At 38.2% G+C, this 17,998-nt stretch overlaps 1 protein-coding gene across 1 annotated transcript in view; it reads right to left on the bottom strand.

The window, feature by feature from the left end:
- LOC126452436 (calpain-A-like) overlaps positions 1-17,677 on the bottom strand; it is a gene marked incomplete at its 3' end in the record, with an annotated part of 38,514 nt that extends 20,837 nt beyond the window's left edge. The window contains exons 1-4 of the mRNA XM_050091067.1: positions 17,430-17,677; positions 17,013-17,055; positions 15,219-15,354; positions 1,421-1,522 (exon numbers count right to left, since the gene is read on the bottom strand). Of these exons, the coding sequence (XP_049947024.1) occupies positions 1,421-1,522; positions 15,219-15,354; positions 17,013-17,055; positions 17,430-17,662 (514 nt within the window). The remainder of the gene's footprint in view (positions 1-1,420; positions 1,523-15,218; positions 15,355-17,012; positions 17,056-17,429) is intronic.
- Between the last annotated feature and the right edge of the window lie 321 nt (positions 17,678-17,998).

Genomic DNA, 17,998 nt, shown 5'->3' with positions numbered 1-17,998 from the left:
TCGAATGATAAGAGTGTCAAAGCAGTCGGAACACCATGTGTCAGCACAGGAGAGCAGTGCAGTGGCAAAATCGCGCACAGCGCGGAATGCGGGGAGCACGTCTTTTTAGCAGCGAAAGGGTTAATGCGGCCGTGGTGGCTTTGCTTCATGAACTGCACGCTCCCCCCTAAATGTAAGCTTGCGAACTATGCTATTCTATGGCGCTGCTTCTCTTGGCGCGTGCGTCGTGTGCAACTGGCAACGCAGCAATCTCCCGCGTCTGGACGGGCATGCGCGAACTGCCAAGATAAAAGAATTAAACTATAGTGGAAGCAAGAAACTGGTTTGTCTGATCACCTATCAGTCTGCTATCGGATGCATTCTTTAGGTCTCTCACTTTTCAATAAAATGACCTGCTAACTGCAATTAATAAACAATTTTAATAATTAATGAGATCTTACAAATTTTGCACACAGTCCCAAAGAATCAAACGAAACATCGTGACAGCCAAATTCATGAAATTTTTTTATTTCATTTTTGATGCTATTTCGCTAGAAAGATCTGACTAAAACAAAATTTCAAATAAAACTTCATATAACGGCAAATCTTTTACCTGTACTTGCTTTCATGGCATAGCCAAGATAAAGACACTTTGTTTACATGTATTTTTTATTGTACCTGGAAGTTATTAGATTATGAAAGTCATGTTCATTGCTTTTGCTTTATAGATTTGTTACACTTCAGCGAGTTTATTTTTAATACACAGAAATTTTGTAATACTGCACATTTTAAGAATGCATTTTAACCTTGTAACATTACTGCATATTAGTTTTCTTGTCATCTCATGTTTCAATTCTAACTCAAAACTGTCTCAGCAATAGATCTCAGAAAACGTTATCCTAATGAATAATTTAGTAAAGTTGTCTCTGACTTAAATAATTGCAAGAAACTTTCTCTAACAAAGCAGATATTGAAATTCCATTAACACTACCATGCCATAAACTTGAGCTGAAGCTATTCAAAGAACTATATTAAAAACCTCTAACCATGCACTTCATATACGTAATTTTGTACAATAATCATGCACTTACAAATATAATTCCATATCTACAAATGACATGATTACTAGTGTGGTCATTATAACAGAATTTGAGAGTGGATCTTCCATTGAAAAGATGCTGCCCTCAAAGTTTATTTATGGGTCGTTATCCTAATATTTCATTAAAACAGCCACTTTCTCAACACAACTAAGCACAATATTATCAATTAAGTCAGCTCTCATTATATTCTATTTAAAACAAACCATTTCACAGTTATTTACTTTGATCAATCAACATTTTATGAAAAGCATGGGAAGAAGCCACACTTAACCATCACCCTTAGGAGAACATAACATAAAATCAAAATTTGGCATATCAACCCTGTCCTGTAAACTGCTTACCAAATGCCCGAGCAAGTGGGGTGTCACGACACACTAATCCACACAGGAGTGAAAGTACTGTGGTGATGATATCCTGTGATTCTGAACTATCCCTAGGCATCTCTATTAACAATAAAGATGAATTATGATCAGCATATTACAAAACAAAAAACAAACAAACAAAACATTATAAAATATTTGCATAGACAGCTCACAAATGTAAAAAAAACAAAAACATGGTAAAGCAAAATGCAAAACTGCAGACTCTAAAACAAGCATTCCAGTTAACACATATCACTATATTTTTTCTCGAACACAGCTAAAACACATACATTAATCACAGTGTTACATTTAGCCAAAGAGTTTGGTGCAGTTTCATGAGAATACAGTTTTAACTGCCTACCATTTAAGAACTTCACTATTCACAATATGTGTACTTTAGTTAAAAATACACATACTGTACAACATGTGTAATTTAACATTCTCCCTAGTCAAAAGAAAAGGCAAAGTGTAGGTAATAGTTCATGATTATTAATGGAATAACATTTTATACTGTATTGGAAACAAAATACGTTACAATTCTTCAGGGCAGTTGTATGTAATGTTTACACTGTGTTAACACAATTTTGAAAAATATGTACTGCCTTCAGTGGTTTTAAATACCACATTAGGTGGATTATGAAAAAACTAATCTTCATCTAAAAATTATACTGATTTTTTCTGTTATTTAAAAACGAAAAGATGTAAAAATAGATAAGCAGAAATTAGAGTGTTGTTTGTGCCTGCTCTTTATGTGTAGTAATAGTAGTATTAGTAGTAGCAGTATATTTTAAGAAGAAGCAACTTATCATATAATCATTTAAAGTGCTCATCAAAATTACTGTCAATACTACTTATACTCCACAGTTCAGTTCCTTCAAAACTTCACCACAGTTCCTGTGCCGTTACCACCAAGACTTCTTGCTGGTCACTGTAGATGCCATATCCTCGTACACCAACCTGTCCCATGCCAGTGTCCTTGTGTCCATGGAAAACAATCTTTCCCCTACATCATTCTGATGCCAAATCCACCAACTCTTTCCTAATCCTCCTAGCCAGCCACATCCTCATTCACTTTTGAAGGACAAATCCATAAATAAATTGGTAGTAGTGCCACAGGTAATCACAGGGCACAATCCTATGCAAACTCATTTATGGGCCCTCTGGAGGAATTCTTCCTATCCACTGAATACCTTAAATCCCTTCTCTCCACACCCATGTTCAGGAGTTGCTTCCTGCTAACCTGCCAGCAAGACACACATTCGCTCTAGAATTTCTCACTCACATGGAAGTGGACAATGAATGGCCATGGAACATTCTGTGGGCAGGTGAAGCCCTTTTCCATCTCCAAAAACATGTCGAGTACGCAGAATTGCAGAATATGGGCAACAAAAAATCTGCACACACATCAACCAGTGCCACTTCATTCCACAAATTGTGAGAGAATACAATACCTACAGCCATCCTAATGATTAAATTTATTTATATATATATATTCTGTGGGCAGGTGTACACGATCAAAGGCAGAGCCACGTGTGAAAGCACCCACGTGATCTACCAACTGACCTGCCTGCACTGTGATGCATTCTATGTGGGAATGACCAGCAACAAGCTGTCCATTAGCATGAATGGACACAGGCAGACAGTGTTTGTTGGTAATGAGGATCACCCTGTGGCTAAACATGCCTTGGTGCACAGCCAGCACATCTTGGCACAGTGTTACACCGTCCGGGTTATCTGGATACTTCCCACCAACACCAACCTATCCGAACTCCGGAGATGGGAACTTGCCCTTCAGTATATCCTCTCTTCTCGTTATCCGCCAGGCCTCAATCTCCGCTAATTTCAAGTTGCCGCCACTCATACCTCACCTGTCTTTCAACAACTTCTTTGCCTCTACAGTTCCACCTCGACTGACATCTCTGCCCAAACTCTTTGTCTTTAAATATGTCTGCTTGTGTCTGTATGTGTGTGGATGGATATGTGTGTGTGTGTGTGTGTGTGTGTGCGCGCGAGTGTATACCTGTCCTTTTTTCCCCCTGAGGTAAGTCTTTCCGATCCCGGGATTGGAATGACTCCTTACCCTCTCCCTTAAAACCCACATCCTTTCGTCTTTCCCTCTCCTTCCCTCTTTCCTGATGAGGCAACAGTTTGTTGCGAAAGCTTGAATTTTGTGTGTATGTTTGTGTGTCTATCGACCTGCCAGCGCTTTCGTTCGGTAAGTCACCTCATCTTTGTTTTTTTATATATATCTCACATCAGTAGCCAGTGTAACTGGATATGCAGGTAATCTGAAAACTTAGGTGTCAGTAAACCAACCATCAACTGCCAACTGGCAGTTAAGATACAGTGCCATCGATTGGTAAAATGTTCATTAATTTTCTTTTTCCACCCTGCATCAATAATACGCTGCCTGAATTTGATATTCTGATCTGTAATTCTTTTTAAAGAGCATTTTGAAACTGCACCTTTGATCATGGACATCTTTTATGTCTGTTCATATCAAATGTACCCACCTACAGAACTATCTCCTCTTAGACAACTGTTAACTGTACCATGTTAGAAAGTCTCGCCCTCACAACCTCACCACCCAAGGATGCAGCAGGAGTTATTCAAATATACCAGAAACTTTACCAAATCCTTCACTGATTGGCAGTATCCCACCTAGCTCATCTAATCAGATCTCCCTGTCATTTCCTCCTCCAACACCAATAAACTTGTTAACCAGCCACTGACCAGCTCTCATCTTATTGCCCAGTAGCACTACAGGCTTGAAAAGCTCAAACCATATCCGTCACCAGGGCTTCGACTGCCTCTCGCCATACCCTGAGATGATGGTATCCTACCCAAAATCCTACCTCCATCACTCAAAGCAGTGTTCCATCACTCAGACAACTTATATGATATCATTGTTCTCCATATTCCAATCCTGCTACTGGTCCTTCCCCCTGGGTCAGTCCCTTGTGGTCAGCACAGGTACAAGACCTGCCCCTTACACCACCCACCACCACCTACTTCGGTCTAGTCACACAGGCATTCCCTACTAAAAAAAAGGCGGGGCCACATGTGAAAGCAGGCAGATAATGTATCAGCTATGCTGCAACTAATGCACAGCATTCTATGAGGGCATGAGTAGTAACCAATTTTCTTCCTGCATGAATGGCCACTGCCAAACGGTGGCAAATCAAAACTTAGCATCCAGTTGCTGAACATAAATGACTAACAGCTGCTTCCATATGTTTGCCATTTGGATACTCCCTTTCAGCCCAAGTTTCTCTGGATTACACCCGTGATAATGCTCTCCAGTACATCCTACATCCTTGCAATCTCCTGGCCTGAACCTCCACTAATTTGTTTTGCACTGTCTCACCTTTTCCATTCTCCCTTCTGTCCTCACCACTACTCCTCTATCCAGATTGTGTACTGCCTTCTCACCTTCTCCTATTACTCTTAACCCCGCCCCCTGCAATCCCCCATCACATGTGGGCCCATTCTCTCTCTCTCTCTCTCTCTCTCTCTTTCTCTCTCTCTCGTGTGTGTTTACCTAGTGGAATAGTGTTTCCGGTTATGTGTTTCTATGTCCCACACATCAGTTCATGAGTGGTTGCCTCTCTCTTATTCTATGTATCATTCCTACTTTTAAATTAGGAATAAAGCAGCATAATTCATGGCAGTTCTCCTCAAACACATCTTCAGTTGTTCTACATTGCACATAAAGGTCACTCAGCAATGCTTGAGAACAAATATTTTCATGCACTCCATGGACCAGTCCTACTTTGGAGGGGTGTCACAGGAATGCTCTTCTTGCTAATAAACAACACAGCACAACATACCATAGGCATGCAATCTGTGACAAATTACCATATAAATGTGTTTCTTTAGTAAGTGGATTTTTTCATGTTTTTAGAACAGCTCTTTAACTGAAGTGCCCCACAGTATATCACAGAGACAATCTCTAAGTTACAGGTACCTGCTCATTCTGCACATGGTTATTAATAAGAGGCTTAGTGACAGTATTCATTCATGGGAAGTGAAAATGATGTGTCCTTGGTGAATTTTGTTTTATGGTTTTGATATCTTTATGATACGTACTTTCCTTATACCAGACACACTTGAGTCACAGATAGGCACAACAAAAAGACCGTCACAATAAGGCCTTTGTTGAAAATAGACGACACATGCACACAGTGTGGCTTCAGCTGCCAGATGCTGCGGTCACACGTGTGTGCGCGCGCACGCGGTCTATTTTATTTTCGATAGAGGCCTTGTTGGCCGAGAGCTTATATTGTGACAGTCTTTTTATTGTGCCTATCTGCGACTCAGCATATCCACTATATAGTAAGTGGCAACATTCCTTTTCATAATATTGCTACGTTACATCCTGGATTTTCCATTGTTTGATACATACTTTCATCACACAGTAAAGCAACTCTTTGAATTTCTAAATTTTATGAAGGATACTAATTTTAATGTGAAGTTTGTTGGTGAAAATTTCAATTTTGAATGTACAGGTACTCAGAAAGCCTGATGGGAAAAAAAAAAAAAAAAAAGAGAGTGATCAAAACATTGGTGGATTGGGCTAAATTAACCTGAACCACATTAATTTTAGAGTGAGCTTATCTTTTAAGAACTGCTTTCAGAAGAAACAGTTACTATGACAAAGAGAAATGGCCGTTGTATCCTAAGAGATCTGGAGTTTCTAGTGAAAAAGAACCTACTTAAGGAAAAGTTTTCCTCTCATTCATAAAAACAGTCAGTGTGCATCAGAAGAGTCTAACACAAGATGGTATTGACACAGTGTTCAAACAAAAATGAAAGGGGGGTGAATACGTGAACCTTATGAAAGACCTACACCCACCATTTACCACAGCAGGAGTGTAAGAAATCCCTTGCACATGTGGTCAAGTGTATGCGGGAACTAGAAAAAGACGCATTAACACACTGCTTAAGGAACACACGAGCAACTGTTGTTTGGGAAATATTGATGAAATGGCAGTAGTATGCCATGCACTGGAACCAGGGTCCCACAAATTTGTGTGTCTGATATGCATTAAGATTAAGATCCTACCACAACTATGCTACGGTGTACAAAGAAGCCATAGACATTCAATAGCACAAAAACAACGTTGACAGAAAAGGAGGGGGGGGGGGGGGGGGGCAAATTAGACAAGTTATGGTCTTCAATGTTAAATAAAGCAAACAACACCACTTCTTCTCCACTGCAAACTTTGTAACATACATCAATGTGAACCCACTATCCCAGGCAGCTGTCTGATGACATGATGACTTGACAGTTGTGTGAATAAGTGTAAACAGTTTGGCTTGCCAAGAAGTTTGAAACTGTTATCTAAGTCTTTATAGCCTCTGATGATTTCTCCGACATTAGGAGAAAAATATTAGGCACAGAAATACATCTTGCACCACAGCCTAATGCCTACGAGATAAAATTGACAAATGACAAATACCAGCTGTAAAAGCCTGCACTGAGTAAAAATGATGTCTTACTGTGTGCTGAACGTACTGTGGGAATTAATTCTCTCTGTGTGTGCTACAGTTTGCAAATCTGTAGAGAAGGAAACAATCTGAGAATTCTACAAGCTATTGAATTTGTAAGATATTGTATGAAGTACATAAGTGTGTCAAAGACATACAGATTGATTATGACAGAGTTCAAAAGAATTTTTTTGTTTAAGGTGAACCATGGCCAGTAAGCTAGAAACAGTTCTTTATTTAGCATTCAGGAATTGTGAACTCTTGAATTAGATCAGTTTTGGATTTTTGAACACTCAATCTCAGGTCTATTCTTGTTACAAAGCCACTTTTAAGTTTCAAAGCATAGTAGTAGTCAAGCAAATAAGAGACCGAATACCCAGTAATATGAAACAACATTTAGAAGAATCGAGATACCACATTTCTATACAAATGTGTGATTTGTGTTTTCTTTTTTTTATTTATTTATTTTAATTTTTCATGTAAGGGCAGTTTCAATATGTAATTGCACCATCAAACTGGTCATGTTTAGAGTGCGTGTCATTAATGGTATGGCCTGCATTAACATTTCAGAAGAAATTTTTTGAACTACTCGGCAGTCATGTCACAAATCTGTGGGACTTGCATGGTGCTGCTGGTATGTGTGTGTGTGTGTGTGTGTGTGTGTGTGTGTGTGTGTGTGTGAGAGAGAGAGAGAGAGAGAGAGAGAGAGAGAGAGAGAGAGAGAGAGACATTGAAATATTTTATTCAACCTTGCACTGTCTGAACAATATGCAACAAGTAGCACTGTCTTCCAAGTGCTCTTTGCTTACAACTGTACATTCATTATAAAAACACATACACAAACAAGAACAACAAAGATTCATAAACATTAATAGGAAACTTATTTGGTAACTGTGAATACAAAGATTTCTTAAGAGTTAGTCTGAAAACATATACACAGAAGCATCACACATGTACACATAGAAGAAGCAAGTTTTTTTAGCTACAAAAAAGAGTGTATGTTAGGTCTGCACTGAGCTCTTTGGAACCCATTTCTTCCATGATGCTAAACTTGGATAGTAATACTGCTTCTTACTGCTTTAGTCATTTCAGTTTGTTTTGTTTTTTTATCAGGAAACAGGTAAAGTATACTTTTTTCCACACAATACTTTGTTCCACAAACAGCTCGAATCCAAAATGCATTATATATGTTAATACCAAACACTATGAATAAGTTATTTAAGGAAAAACAAATCTGTTTCCATGTGAAAAGAAAAATCAAACTAACTGCCCTCCATCCATATAGAGAGATTGCATTCTCAGATGAGGGAATTGTACTTTTATCTGACACAGTACCAGATGGTATTCAAGTAGTATTTTTCTGCTGTACATGATGCAGACACCACTTTGTACACTCCACAGGTTCCTATCTAATTTATCAATGTTCCTATCTTCTTTCTATGCTAAACAGCTGTGTCACTATTCTGACAATATACTTTAGTAAATACAAAATTATGTTATCTATTTGAAACCACTGGCTACCCTAATTCACCCTCATTAAACAACAGTGGAGTTAATTTTATCCTTGAGTCTCAAATTCTCCTAGATTTTTGAGCTGTGATACGATTACATTTGGGTTGGTTTTTGTTTCTAATCTGGTTAAGCACCTGAAGCTTTCTGCTTATCTTTTGAGAGATTACAATTTGAACAAAGTATTACAAATTATATTATGCATATCAGAATTAAAAATCCTTTTTTTTGTATGGATATCTAGAATTGCTACACACATTTTGACATAAGTATCAGGATTTTGAAGTACATTTCTTCTGTAGTCACATCATTGTTCCTTTCCTTAAAGAGGAACTTATATTATTTCTACTTCTCACTAATCAATCTTGCTAGACTGTGATGACACTTTTCTATAATCTGTTGCCATCTGAGTGTAGATATATGTCGCTTTGCTTTTTAATTTAAACAATCTCTCAATGAAGTTCTACAATACAATATTATGATATTGCAGTGCCTGTGTTACTTAAAATTACAATTTAATGTCCCTTTGGACATACAGGTATGTCTGAAGCAACAGGCACTGCAGCAATTACAGCCATTATGAAATAGATGAAATGTATTAGCAATTGTGAATATGGACAACCATCAGCTGTATAACGGAATAATGGCAAAGAAAATTTGTGCCAGTCTGGGACTCTAACCCAGATTTTGCACTTCTCAGAAGCTGCCACCTTAACTTATTAATTTATCTGCCAACACTAGGCAAGCTACTTTCAAATAAAATGTCTTCCCTGTACAGGAATATACGTAACTGATGTGCGAGTACAGGTTGTACGCACATGGTTCGTAACACCGAAAATGCAGATAAAATACCTTCTGCACCATCCAAAATTTTCGCCGTTTAATACTCGTTGATAACTTTTACTGTACTTCTGATTCTGTAAGCCTTATTACAGAAATTGTGTTTAATATGTAACCGATGTAATAATGTATTTATTTCTAACTGTATATAATTGATTAGAATTATAATGAAAATATTGTAAATTGCTTGGTAACAGCCAAGGGAACTTTCTTTAAATGTATTGATAGCAATGACGAAATGGCAGTAACTGGGCCTTTGTTCATCTTTGCGTATGGAGAGAGTGTCATGTTGTGAGCAGAGAAAAAGCAGAGCAGCTTGAGTGATGAAAGAGTGCGGAAGTGTGTTGCATGCTTCCGCAGACATGGTGTACATCTATGCTCGCATCAGTGTAGACACGCCACATTTGTTAATCCACGAGTATTGAAAGCACGGTAGGAGTGGACAAGCAGAGGAAGCTTAAGTTTTACCTGTTGCCTGTCCCGTAATTATCCATGGCTCTGGAGACATCTTGGGGCAACAGCGGGGTAGCTCAGCATTGTCATCGGCTACATTCTTTGTTGTCCACACAGCTACAATATCTTAAGTCTGTTAACTGACACATATAGTACTGTAGAGGCTTTACCCAGTTGCAGTTCTCTCAGAAAGTGTAACCAACTTTAATAGACACCTGTGTTATCATTGTCCACAGACATTATTACCAGGCAGGGTCCCTTTCTTTTCCGTGCAGTCACCGAGTGTTGTAAGAATTTGAAAGTTGATTAACTATTTACTGCACGTTTTGTTTGTTTGCTAATGACCAGTTTCAGTCTAAATTTTATGCTGCAGTAAGTGTTAATTCTTGTGTTTCATAACAGAAGCTTGACTAATTTGCAATTTTGAGTATTAACTTCATTCACTTAAAATAACATAAAATTTCACTGGCAAAACTAATAAGTAAAGATACAGCACAAATCAAGAGTACGCAATTTCATTTATTCTGTATTTAGCTTAGCGAGTGACTTCTGCTGGCTGGTATTTATTTTATTGGTGTTATTTTAAAAATAACGTAAGTTGCTCATTTGCATAAAGTAAATTCAATTCAGTCTTCCAATAATCAAAAGTAAATTGTTTGTCTATTTTTTTAATTTTGCATTGCATTACACTGAGGTCACTGAAAGTCATTTTTTCTTTTACATAACAAAGTTTAAACTAAGCCAGTCATTTGCTTAACCAGCAACTCCATGTAACTTCACTTTCAAAATTTAGTATTTCAGAATAAGTAACTGCAAACTCAATGTTTTCTGATTCATTTATTTTCACACAAATTTCTGTGCCTTTGGACAAGTGTGACAACCTTCTGTTGCCGTGCCAGTGATTGTTTGCTTAAATTTCTTTGCCATTGCCTTTTTTAAGATTCTGGAGATTCATTACCCTAGCAGGCTGGTGACCATTTAATTATGCCCTTTTCAGCTTATCAATGTTTTCTTTATACTATCAGTAATTTTTGTAGTAAATATTAAATGGTACCCTTTTCCCCCCATGTGGTTCATGAGCGATCACAGTATAGTCCAACCGTTTCAAAACTGTCATCAGTATTTAGTTTAGAGTAGATTATTACTTCGGAAGAGTCTGTTGTACACTTTCCTCCAACCTAGTGGTGTTATTTTCCTTTGGTAACAATAGCCTTACTCGCTGTAAAAATTCCATTAGACATATGCAATCATGGTCAGTTATATTGCAATCCAGTAGGACAATTAGGAAGGGGGAGGTTACAGGAAGTTTGGGTCTGGGCATGACTCTTGCTCTGATAGCCTAATGGTAAGGCAACTGCTCACAGTAGGTGGGAAATCTGGTTTCGAGGCCCACTCTAGCACAAATTTTCATTTTCATTTTTCCAGTCTACAGCTGACAGTTGTGCATATTCACAACTGTTAATGTGTTTCATGTAGTTAAATAGTTTCAAACTTTCAGATTTTAGAACAAAAGCAATACAAATGAATTATATAATATACTATGGATGCTTGTTACTAGTAAAACTTACACTTCATACAATGTAGTGGAGTGTATGCTAATGTTAATCCTCTCATTTCACTACCAACAACAGCTTTCTATATTCATTCACGAGTATCATCTATATACACTCTTGCTCATAAATTAAGGATAATTGCAGAATGTAGTGCCACAAAGCTGGCTCTGATAGCACAGGCACATAGGGAACACACGACACGGATCTGTAAGTCCATAATATTGGTGACAAGTTGAGAAAACTGTCCCGAAACACGTGCTAGAGATATCACCACCACGTACACGTACTCAGGTCACACAACGGGTTGGCATACTATGGATGAGGTGGTCGAGCAGTTGCTAGGGTACAGCCTCCCATTCTTGCACCAGTGCCTGTCGGAGCTCCTGAAGTGTCCTAGGGGTTTGAATACATGCAGCGATACATCTACTGAGAGCATCCCAGATGGGGTTTAGGTCTGGAGAACAGGCAGGCCACTCCATTCGCTTGATATCTTCTGTTTCAATGTTTCTGTTTTGGTGGGTCTGTGCGTCATCATCCATCAGGAGGAAGGTAGAACACACTGCACCCCTGAAAAGGTGGACATACTGGTGCAAAATGATGTCCCAATACACCTGACCTGTTGCAGTTCCTCTGTCAAAGACATGCAGGGGTGTACATGCACCAATCATAATCCCACCCCACACCATCAAACCACGACCTCCATACAGGTCCCTTTCAAGGACATTAAGGGGTTGGTATCTGGCTTCTGGTTCACGCCAGATGAAAACCTGGCGAGAATCACTGTTCAGACTATACCTGGACTCATCCATGAACATAACCTGAGACCACTGTTCCAATGACCATGTACTGTGTTCTTGACACCAGGCATTATGGGCTCTCCTGTGACCAGTGGTCAGTGGAATACGCTTTGCAGGTCTCCGAGTGAATAAAGCATGTCTGTTCAGTCGTCTGTAGACTGTGGGTCTGGAGGAAACTGTTCCAGTGGCTGCGGTAAGGTCCCGAGCAAGGCTATACCTGCAGTACTCCGTGGCAGTCTGTGGGCACTGATGGTGAGATATCGGTCCTGTTGTTGTGTTGTACACTGTGGACATCCTGTACTGTAACGCCTGGACACATTTCCTGTCTACTGGAATCATTGCCATGACTTTGAGATCACACTTTGTGGTACATGGAGGGCCTGTGCTATGACCTGCTGTGTTTGACTAGTCTCCAGTCACCCTAGTATTCTACCCCTCATAACGTCATCAATATGTGCTCTTTGAGCCATTTTCAACACACAGTCACCATTAGCATGTCTGAAAACATCTGCACACTTACTCGCTGTACCGTACTGACACGCACCAACACTCCTCTGTGTATGTGGACTGCTGCCAGCACCACCGTGCGACGACCGCAGGTCAAATGCACCGGATGGTCATACCCCGAGGTGATTTAAACCCGCAAACTACCCACCAGAGCATTGTTCACCTGTATCAGCATTATCCTTAATTTATGAGCACGAGTGTAGTTCCGTGTCTCGTAATAACCAGATTCAAAACACAAATCAGAAACTAGTATTACCGACTGGAAATAACTGTTCTGGGTATTTACTAGGCACCAAAATAAGGAAGATGGAGATCTGTTATTGGCACAATGAACGAAATGTAGGCAAATATTTAAATTTTGAAATAAATTTATATTACATTGAAGTTCACTGATCAAAACATCATCATCTTGGTAGTACACTTGCAGCAGCACACTATCTGTTTCCGAGTTTTATCTATCCAGTGTTGGAATTGTTTAAACATGATTTTGTATGTACAGGATTTATTTGTTAGTGAACAACATTTTATTTTGTCCAACACTCATTTCATCTCTTCAAGCTGCCCTAACAAAATTATCTGGGGAGAAAGAGTGCAGAACTCTTTTCGTGCAAATCCTGTACCACGAGACGCATGACGACAAGACACTATATAAATTTTGGAGACATTTGTGCAGAATGATTGATACCAGTATCATTCTGGACATTTGCTGTTACACATTTGGCAACGACAATTTATACCCTAAGTGAAGTTAACCTTAATTGCTCATGATAGGCAGCCATTGCTCCAAGTTGCTGACAGAGCACACATCTTGCTTGACTCACTTGCCATAGTGGCCACATCATCAACCTCTGTTCACTCCATCCCGTACAAGCCTGATGTATCAATTCGATGCAACACTGCCTCTGCTCAAAGGCCACAGAGTGCTCCTGAGGTCTTACAAAAGCTCCATGCCACCATCAAGAGGCTGTCTCACCACCACAATCTCTTAGTCACAATACCACTCGTGCACATCCATACGATGCCTACAATTTAAGAGCAGCCTGCACTGTATGTCAAAAAGGCATTGTACGACTGCTGATCATAGTGCATATTGTCTCACTGTCCCATGCTGCTAACAAATAAATGACCACAACACTACATTATAAAAGCTGTCCTTGACCAACCACCATTCAGGCCTAGTCTTTTTAACTGACATGACAATGGATCTCCGCAAACTGCTGGGCACATTCCACCCAGAGGCAAAACAACACAGTACAGTGTCTCTAATTGCAGTTAAAGATTCCGTCATGTGCATATATGGTCACACGACTTTGGAGTTAGACATTGGTCTCACTGAGAACTGCAGTTGGACCTTTGTGTTAACCCACACTGCTTCACTTATTTTCAGCACTTAATTCCTCAAGCAGGTCCCTCTGACTGTGGGTTTACTAAATGACCAAATAGTACACACTGCTAACAGTCATACTACTACTGGAGAAAAGGGTTGTTCAACAAAACACAACACACCCAGCATGAATAATTAACTGCAATCACATCAAAGGAACACGAACTCCAAGCAGCCTGCAAAACATCAGAACAGCTTAGAGTACCTCCAAAATACGACTGTGCTCCACACACAACAGTATCTGTGGACAAACTGCAACCTGTAAAGCTACAGGGTATAGCCACATACAGTACAGTGCACCACAACTGTACCAGCTCTGGTCCTCCAGTTTCATCAAGCAATCATCAGATCATGCTGGAATAACTACCACCGACTTCTGGTGGCTACGCAATGACACCAGGTGAACCAATACCCCACACTCACCAACTGCTGTCTCCTCCTCATGGCCACACTACCAAGCCAGATGTGTCACCAACTGCAGTTACATGTCCTCCATGCCCAGCCACCAACATGCGGGCTAGGCACAACATCAAACTCAGATTCTCTCTCATCCCCAGTGCTCCGCACTTTATAAGGGGGAGGACTATGTGGGAGTGACATAATTGACTAATCGATATGTGACAAGTGCAGTGTGTCGACAGTTCCTCATATTCTTTATTGCTGACTGTTCTGCTTGTTTGTTACTGTGTATGCATGTTTTCTTGTATCTATTCACAATAAAGTGGAATTTATTACACCATTATTCCATGTATGTACTTTTTATGTAGGCATTAGTGTCCCTACACACACATTTTAGCAAACAATGTGATCATTTGTCATTTCTACAGCTGCATCAAACAGTTCATTAATAACATAAGCATAAATTTTTGAAGCATGACTAACTAACTTTCCCAGAAAGCTGTAATATGTTGCTTAGCTGTAAAGCAATTTGCAAGAGAATTTATCATATATAAATCGATCACTGAATAGAAAATAAATAAAAATAAATAAAAAATTAAACTACTCTGGACACTATTATGTAAAATTGCTATTTCTCAGTTGTTTATGTAACACATTTCACCCATAAGAAACTTCTGCCTATTAAGCATAATTTTACCATGAAATTATGTAAAGGTTGTTATGAAAGTCATTAAATCAACATGCACAAGAAAATGTTGTCCTAAGTTTGCATCCAAACATTATTTAAGTCAAACTGTCCATCTGAAATAGTCACATACAAAAATTAAATCTTATTTTTATAGTACCATTGCGCAGTGCATAGTCAAGTACTTCTTTCAGTTCCATCCAGTCCACTTCCATGTCATCACCAGCAATTTGTTTAAAGTATTCCTTAATTTTGTCCTCAGACTTGTGCTCCTCTGGTACAGGCTCATTCTTTACCTAACAAAAATAAAAACACATGTACCAAATAAGTATGTATAATCTACCAAAATCAAACATTCCTAAAAATATTAAGGCAACTGCTATTAGCCACCATATTTACAAACTTCTGACTTGACATAGCACTCATCAAAAATTTAATGTCCCTCTTCAAAGGTAACTTTAATTCCCACTAATATTAATGCAAGCTATTATGCTACATCAGAAATTGTCATGACACAAACATATACTCAGGCAAAAGTCAAAAGCACGTTCATAAGACAACTGTCCCTAATATTATAATTTCTGATTGACAGATTTTACGCAAGTTGTTAGTGTGAAAATGTTAGGGGCTGTCATCAGAATGCCACACTGCATTACCATCACTGCTTTCTGGTAGCCATCTGCAATGGCATACCCCATCAGCATTTGTGCAGTCAATAACCTGATATAAATTGTGCAAACCAAAGTTCTTCAATACACCTAATTCTAAAGTCTTAAATAATACACCAGATAGCTCAATCCAGTGTATTAACAAAGATCATATCAGTACTTTATTTCTCAACATATTTTAACAGATTTTGTTGGAACTGAATTAAAATCTTTTTCAAAATGTTGTTAAGCAGAATAATTACAACACTGTATCAGTATTATGAAACTGTTTTCCACCGTATAGAGTCTGTAAATTATTTTTTTAAAGTTAATTTTGTATTACAATTCTTCTGCATGTATACTGAATCACAATTAAGTTTCTTGTTTCAGACTTACAATGCCTTTATACATCTAGTCTGTCATTACTTTCAGAATGTCACTCTTTTCATCCTTAACAATCTAATTCACCTTGACAACACAACACAAGTATGATATTTCAAGTCCTGGAAGAATGTAAAACACACACACACACACACACACACACACACACACACACACACACACACACACACACACCAGAATTGCTACTGATGCATTTTATTTTAAAAAGCCAATACCAAGTTGCTTCTGTAGATTATTTGGATCTGGAAAACCTGTAAGAGAGCCATTTCAGTTTTACCAATTTTATGTGGAACACTGTCATGTTCTAGATGCCTCAAAATCGACAAATACCATCTGCAGGTAGTACTGAACTACATATGGCTTTTACTACAGGAGAGCCAGTACTGCATTCGTCAACTGAATTTCAACCTTCAGTTTCAGTTTATTTTTTTAATACTTCAATCATCCACTTTAACATCTCATCTTTCTTCAGTTATCACAACAGTGTCTATGTTTTAATGCCAGTGACAGTTATTCATTTTGAAAACTGTCTCTTAACCAGAATAATCAAATGTGTAACACTAATTTCTTGACCAAATCGACTATTACATTATCAGAGCAATAAATTCATTTAATTTTTTTAAAATCTTCCATTTCTGTAGAAGTTATTAGTAGAAGAAGAAATGGCCTTTCACCAAAGTGTTCCTATCTAGTGATATGAGGCTCAAAACCTGTGTCACAGAAGGTGTTAATGTTAATAGTTGGGTATCACATATGGATCAGTGTGACTATTGTGGAATAGCTTCCGCTCTCATTAATTACAAATAGTATCTCATTATTTAAATTACAACTGTCAAATAGCTGCAGAAATTAATACAAAATATAAATTAGGAAAATTAAAGCCTTTATTTCTTCATGAGACTTACTTTTTCATCTATTTCACCCATTCCAACTTCTTCATCATTTTCCCTGGAAGAAACAAAATAAATGTAAGACATATAAATTTTTATTATTTACTTTTGAACAGCACTACCCCACACATTTTCAAAATGAGTGTGTTGCTACTTAACTTTGACATAATAAAAAAATGATATTGCAATGGCAACAATGATTATTAAATTAGTAAACACACATTTCATATATATTTAGTTCAATTAGGCATTAATTTCTTTTATTGCTCTACAAGTATTACTAACTACAGCCACAATAAATTAAAGAAAGAGTTCTACGCCAAAAATTTTTATACAAAAATATGTCCATTTTCATTTACTTAAGTACATTACATTTCCTACTGCAATGTGAACAGAATCAGTACCATTTAATATACACTCGAAAATACTTACTCCATATTGTTTTTGTTCTCTGAGAATACACGAAGAATAAATTCTCCTTCTTCATTTGGTTCAAAAGTTGATGGCACTATGCAGTAAACACCAGGAGGAAGCTTAAATCTACAACTCACTTCACGGAGATTGATGAATGAGGGTGACCTTGCAACTGATGCATTGAATTTGAAAAACTCCATTCCAAGTGGTTTTGGTAGATTATCTGGGTCTGGAAGCTGGAAGGGAACCATTTCATTTTAACCAATTTTATATACTTTATTAATACTCAACAAAACAAATCAGGTTGTATACACTACTTGATTATTTGAATATAATAGATGGAAACATTCCACATGGGAAAAATATATCTAAAAACAAAGATGATGTAACTTACCAAGCGAAAGCGCTGGCATGTTGATAGACACACAAACAAACACACAAAATTCAAGCTTTTGCAACCATTTGCCTTTACAAATGTCTGCTTGTGTCTGCGTGCGTGTGTGTGTGTGTGTGTGTGTGTGTGTGTGTGTGTGTGTGTGTGTGTGTGAGAGAGAGAGAGAGAGAGAGAGAGAGAGAGAGAGAGAGAG

Source organism: Schistocerca serialis, unplaced genomic scaffold (genome assembly GCF_023864345.2).
Source record: "Schistocerca serialis cubense isolate TAMUIC-IGC-003099 unplaced genomic scaffold, iqSchSeri2.2 HiC_scaffold_858, whole genome shotgun sequence".
NCBI classification, from domain to species: Eukaryota; Metazoa; Arthropoda; class Insecta; order Orthoptera; family Acrididae; genus Schistocerca; species Schistocerca serialis.
The sequence above is the reverse complement of the archived record's forward strand: the minus strand, read 5'-3'. Positions and strand labels throughout refer to the sequence as shown.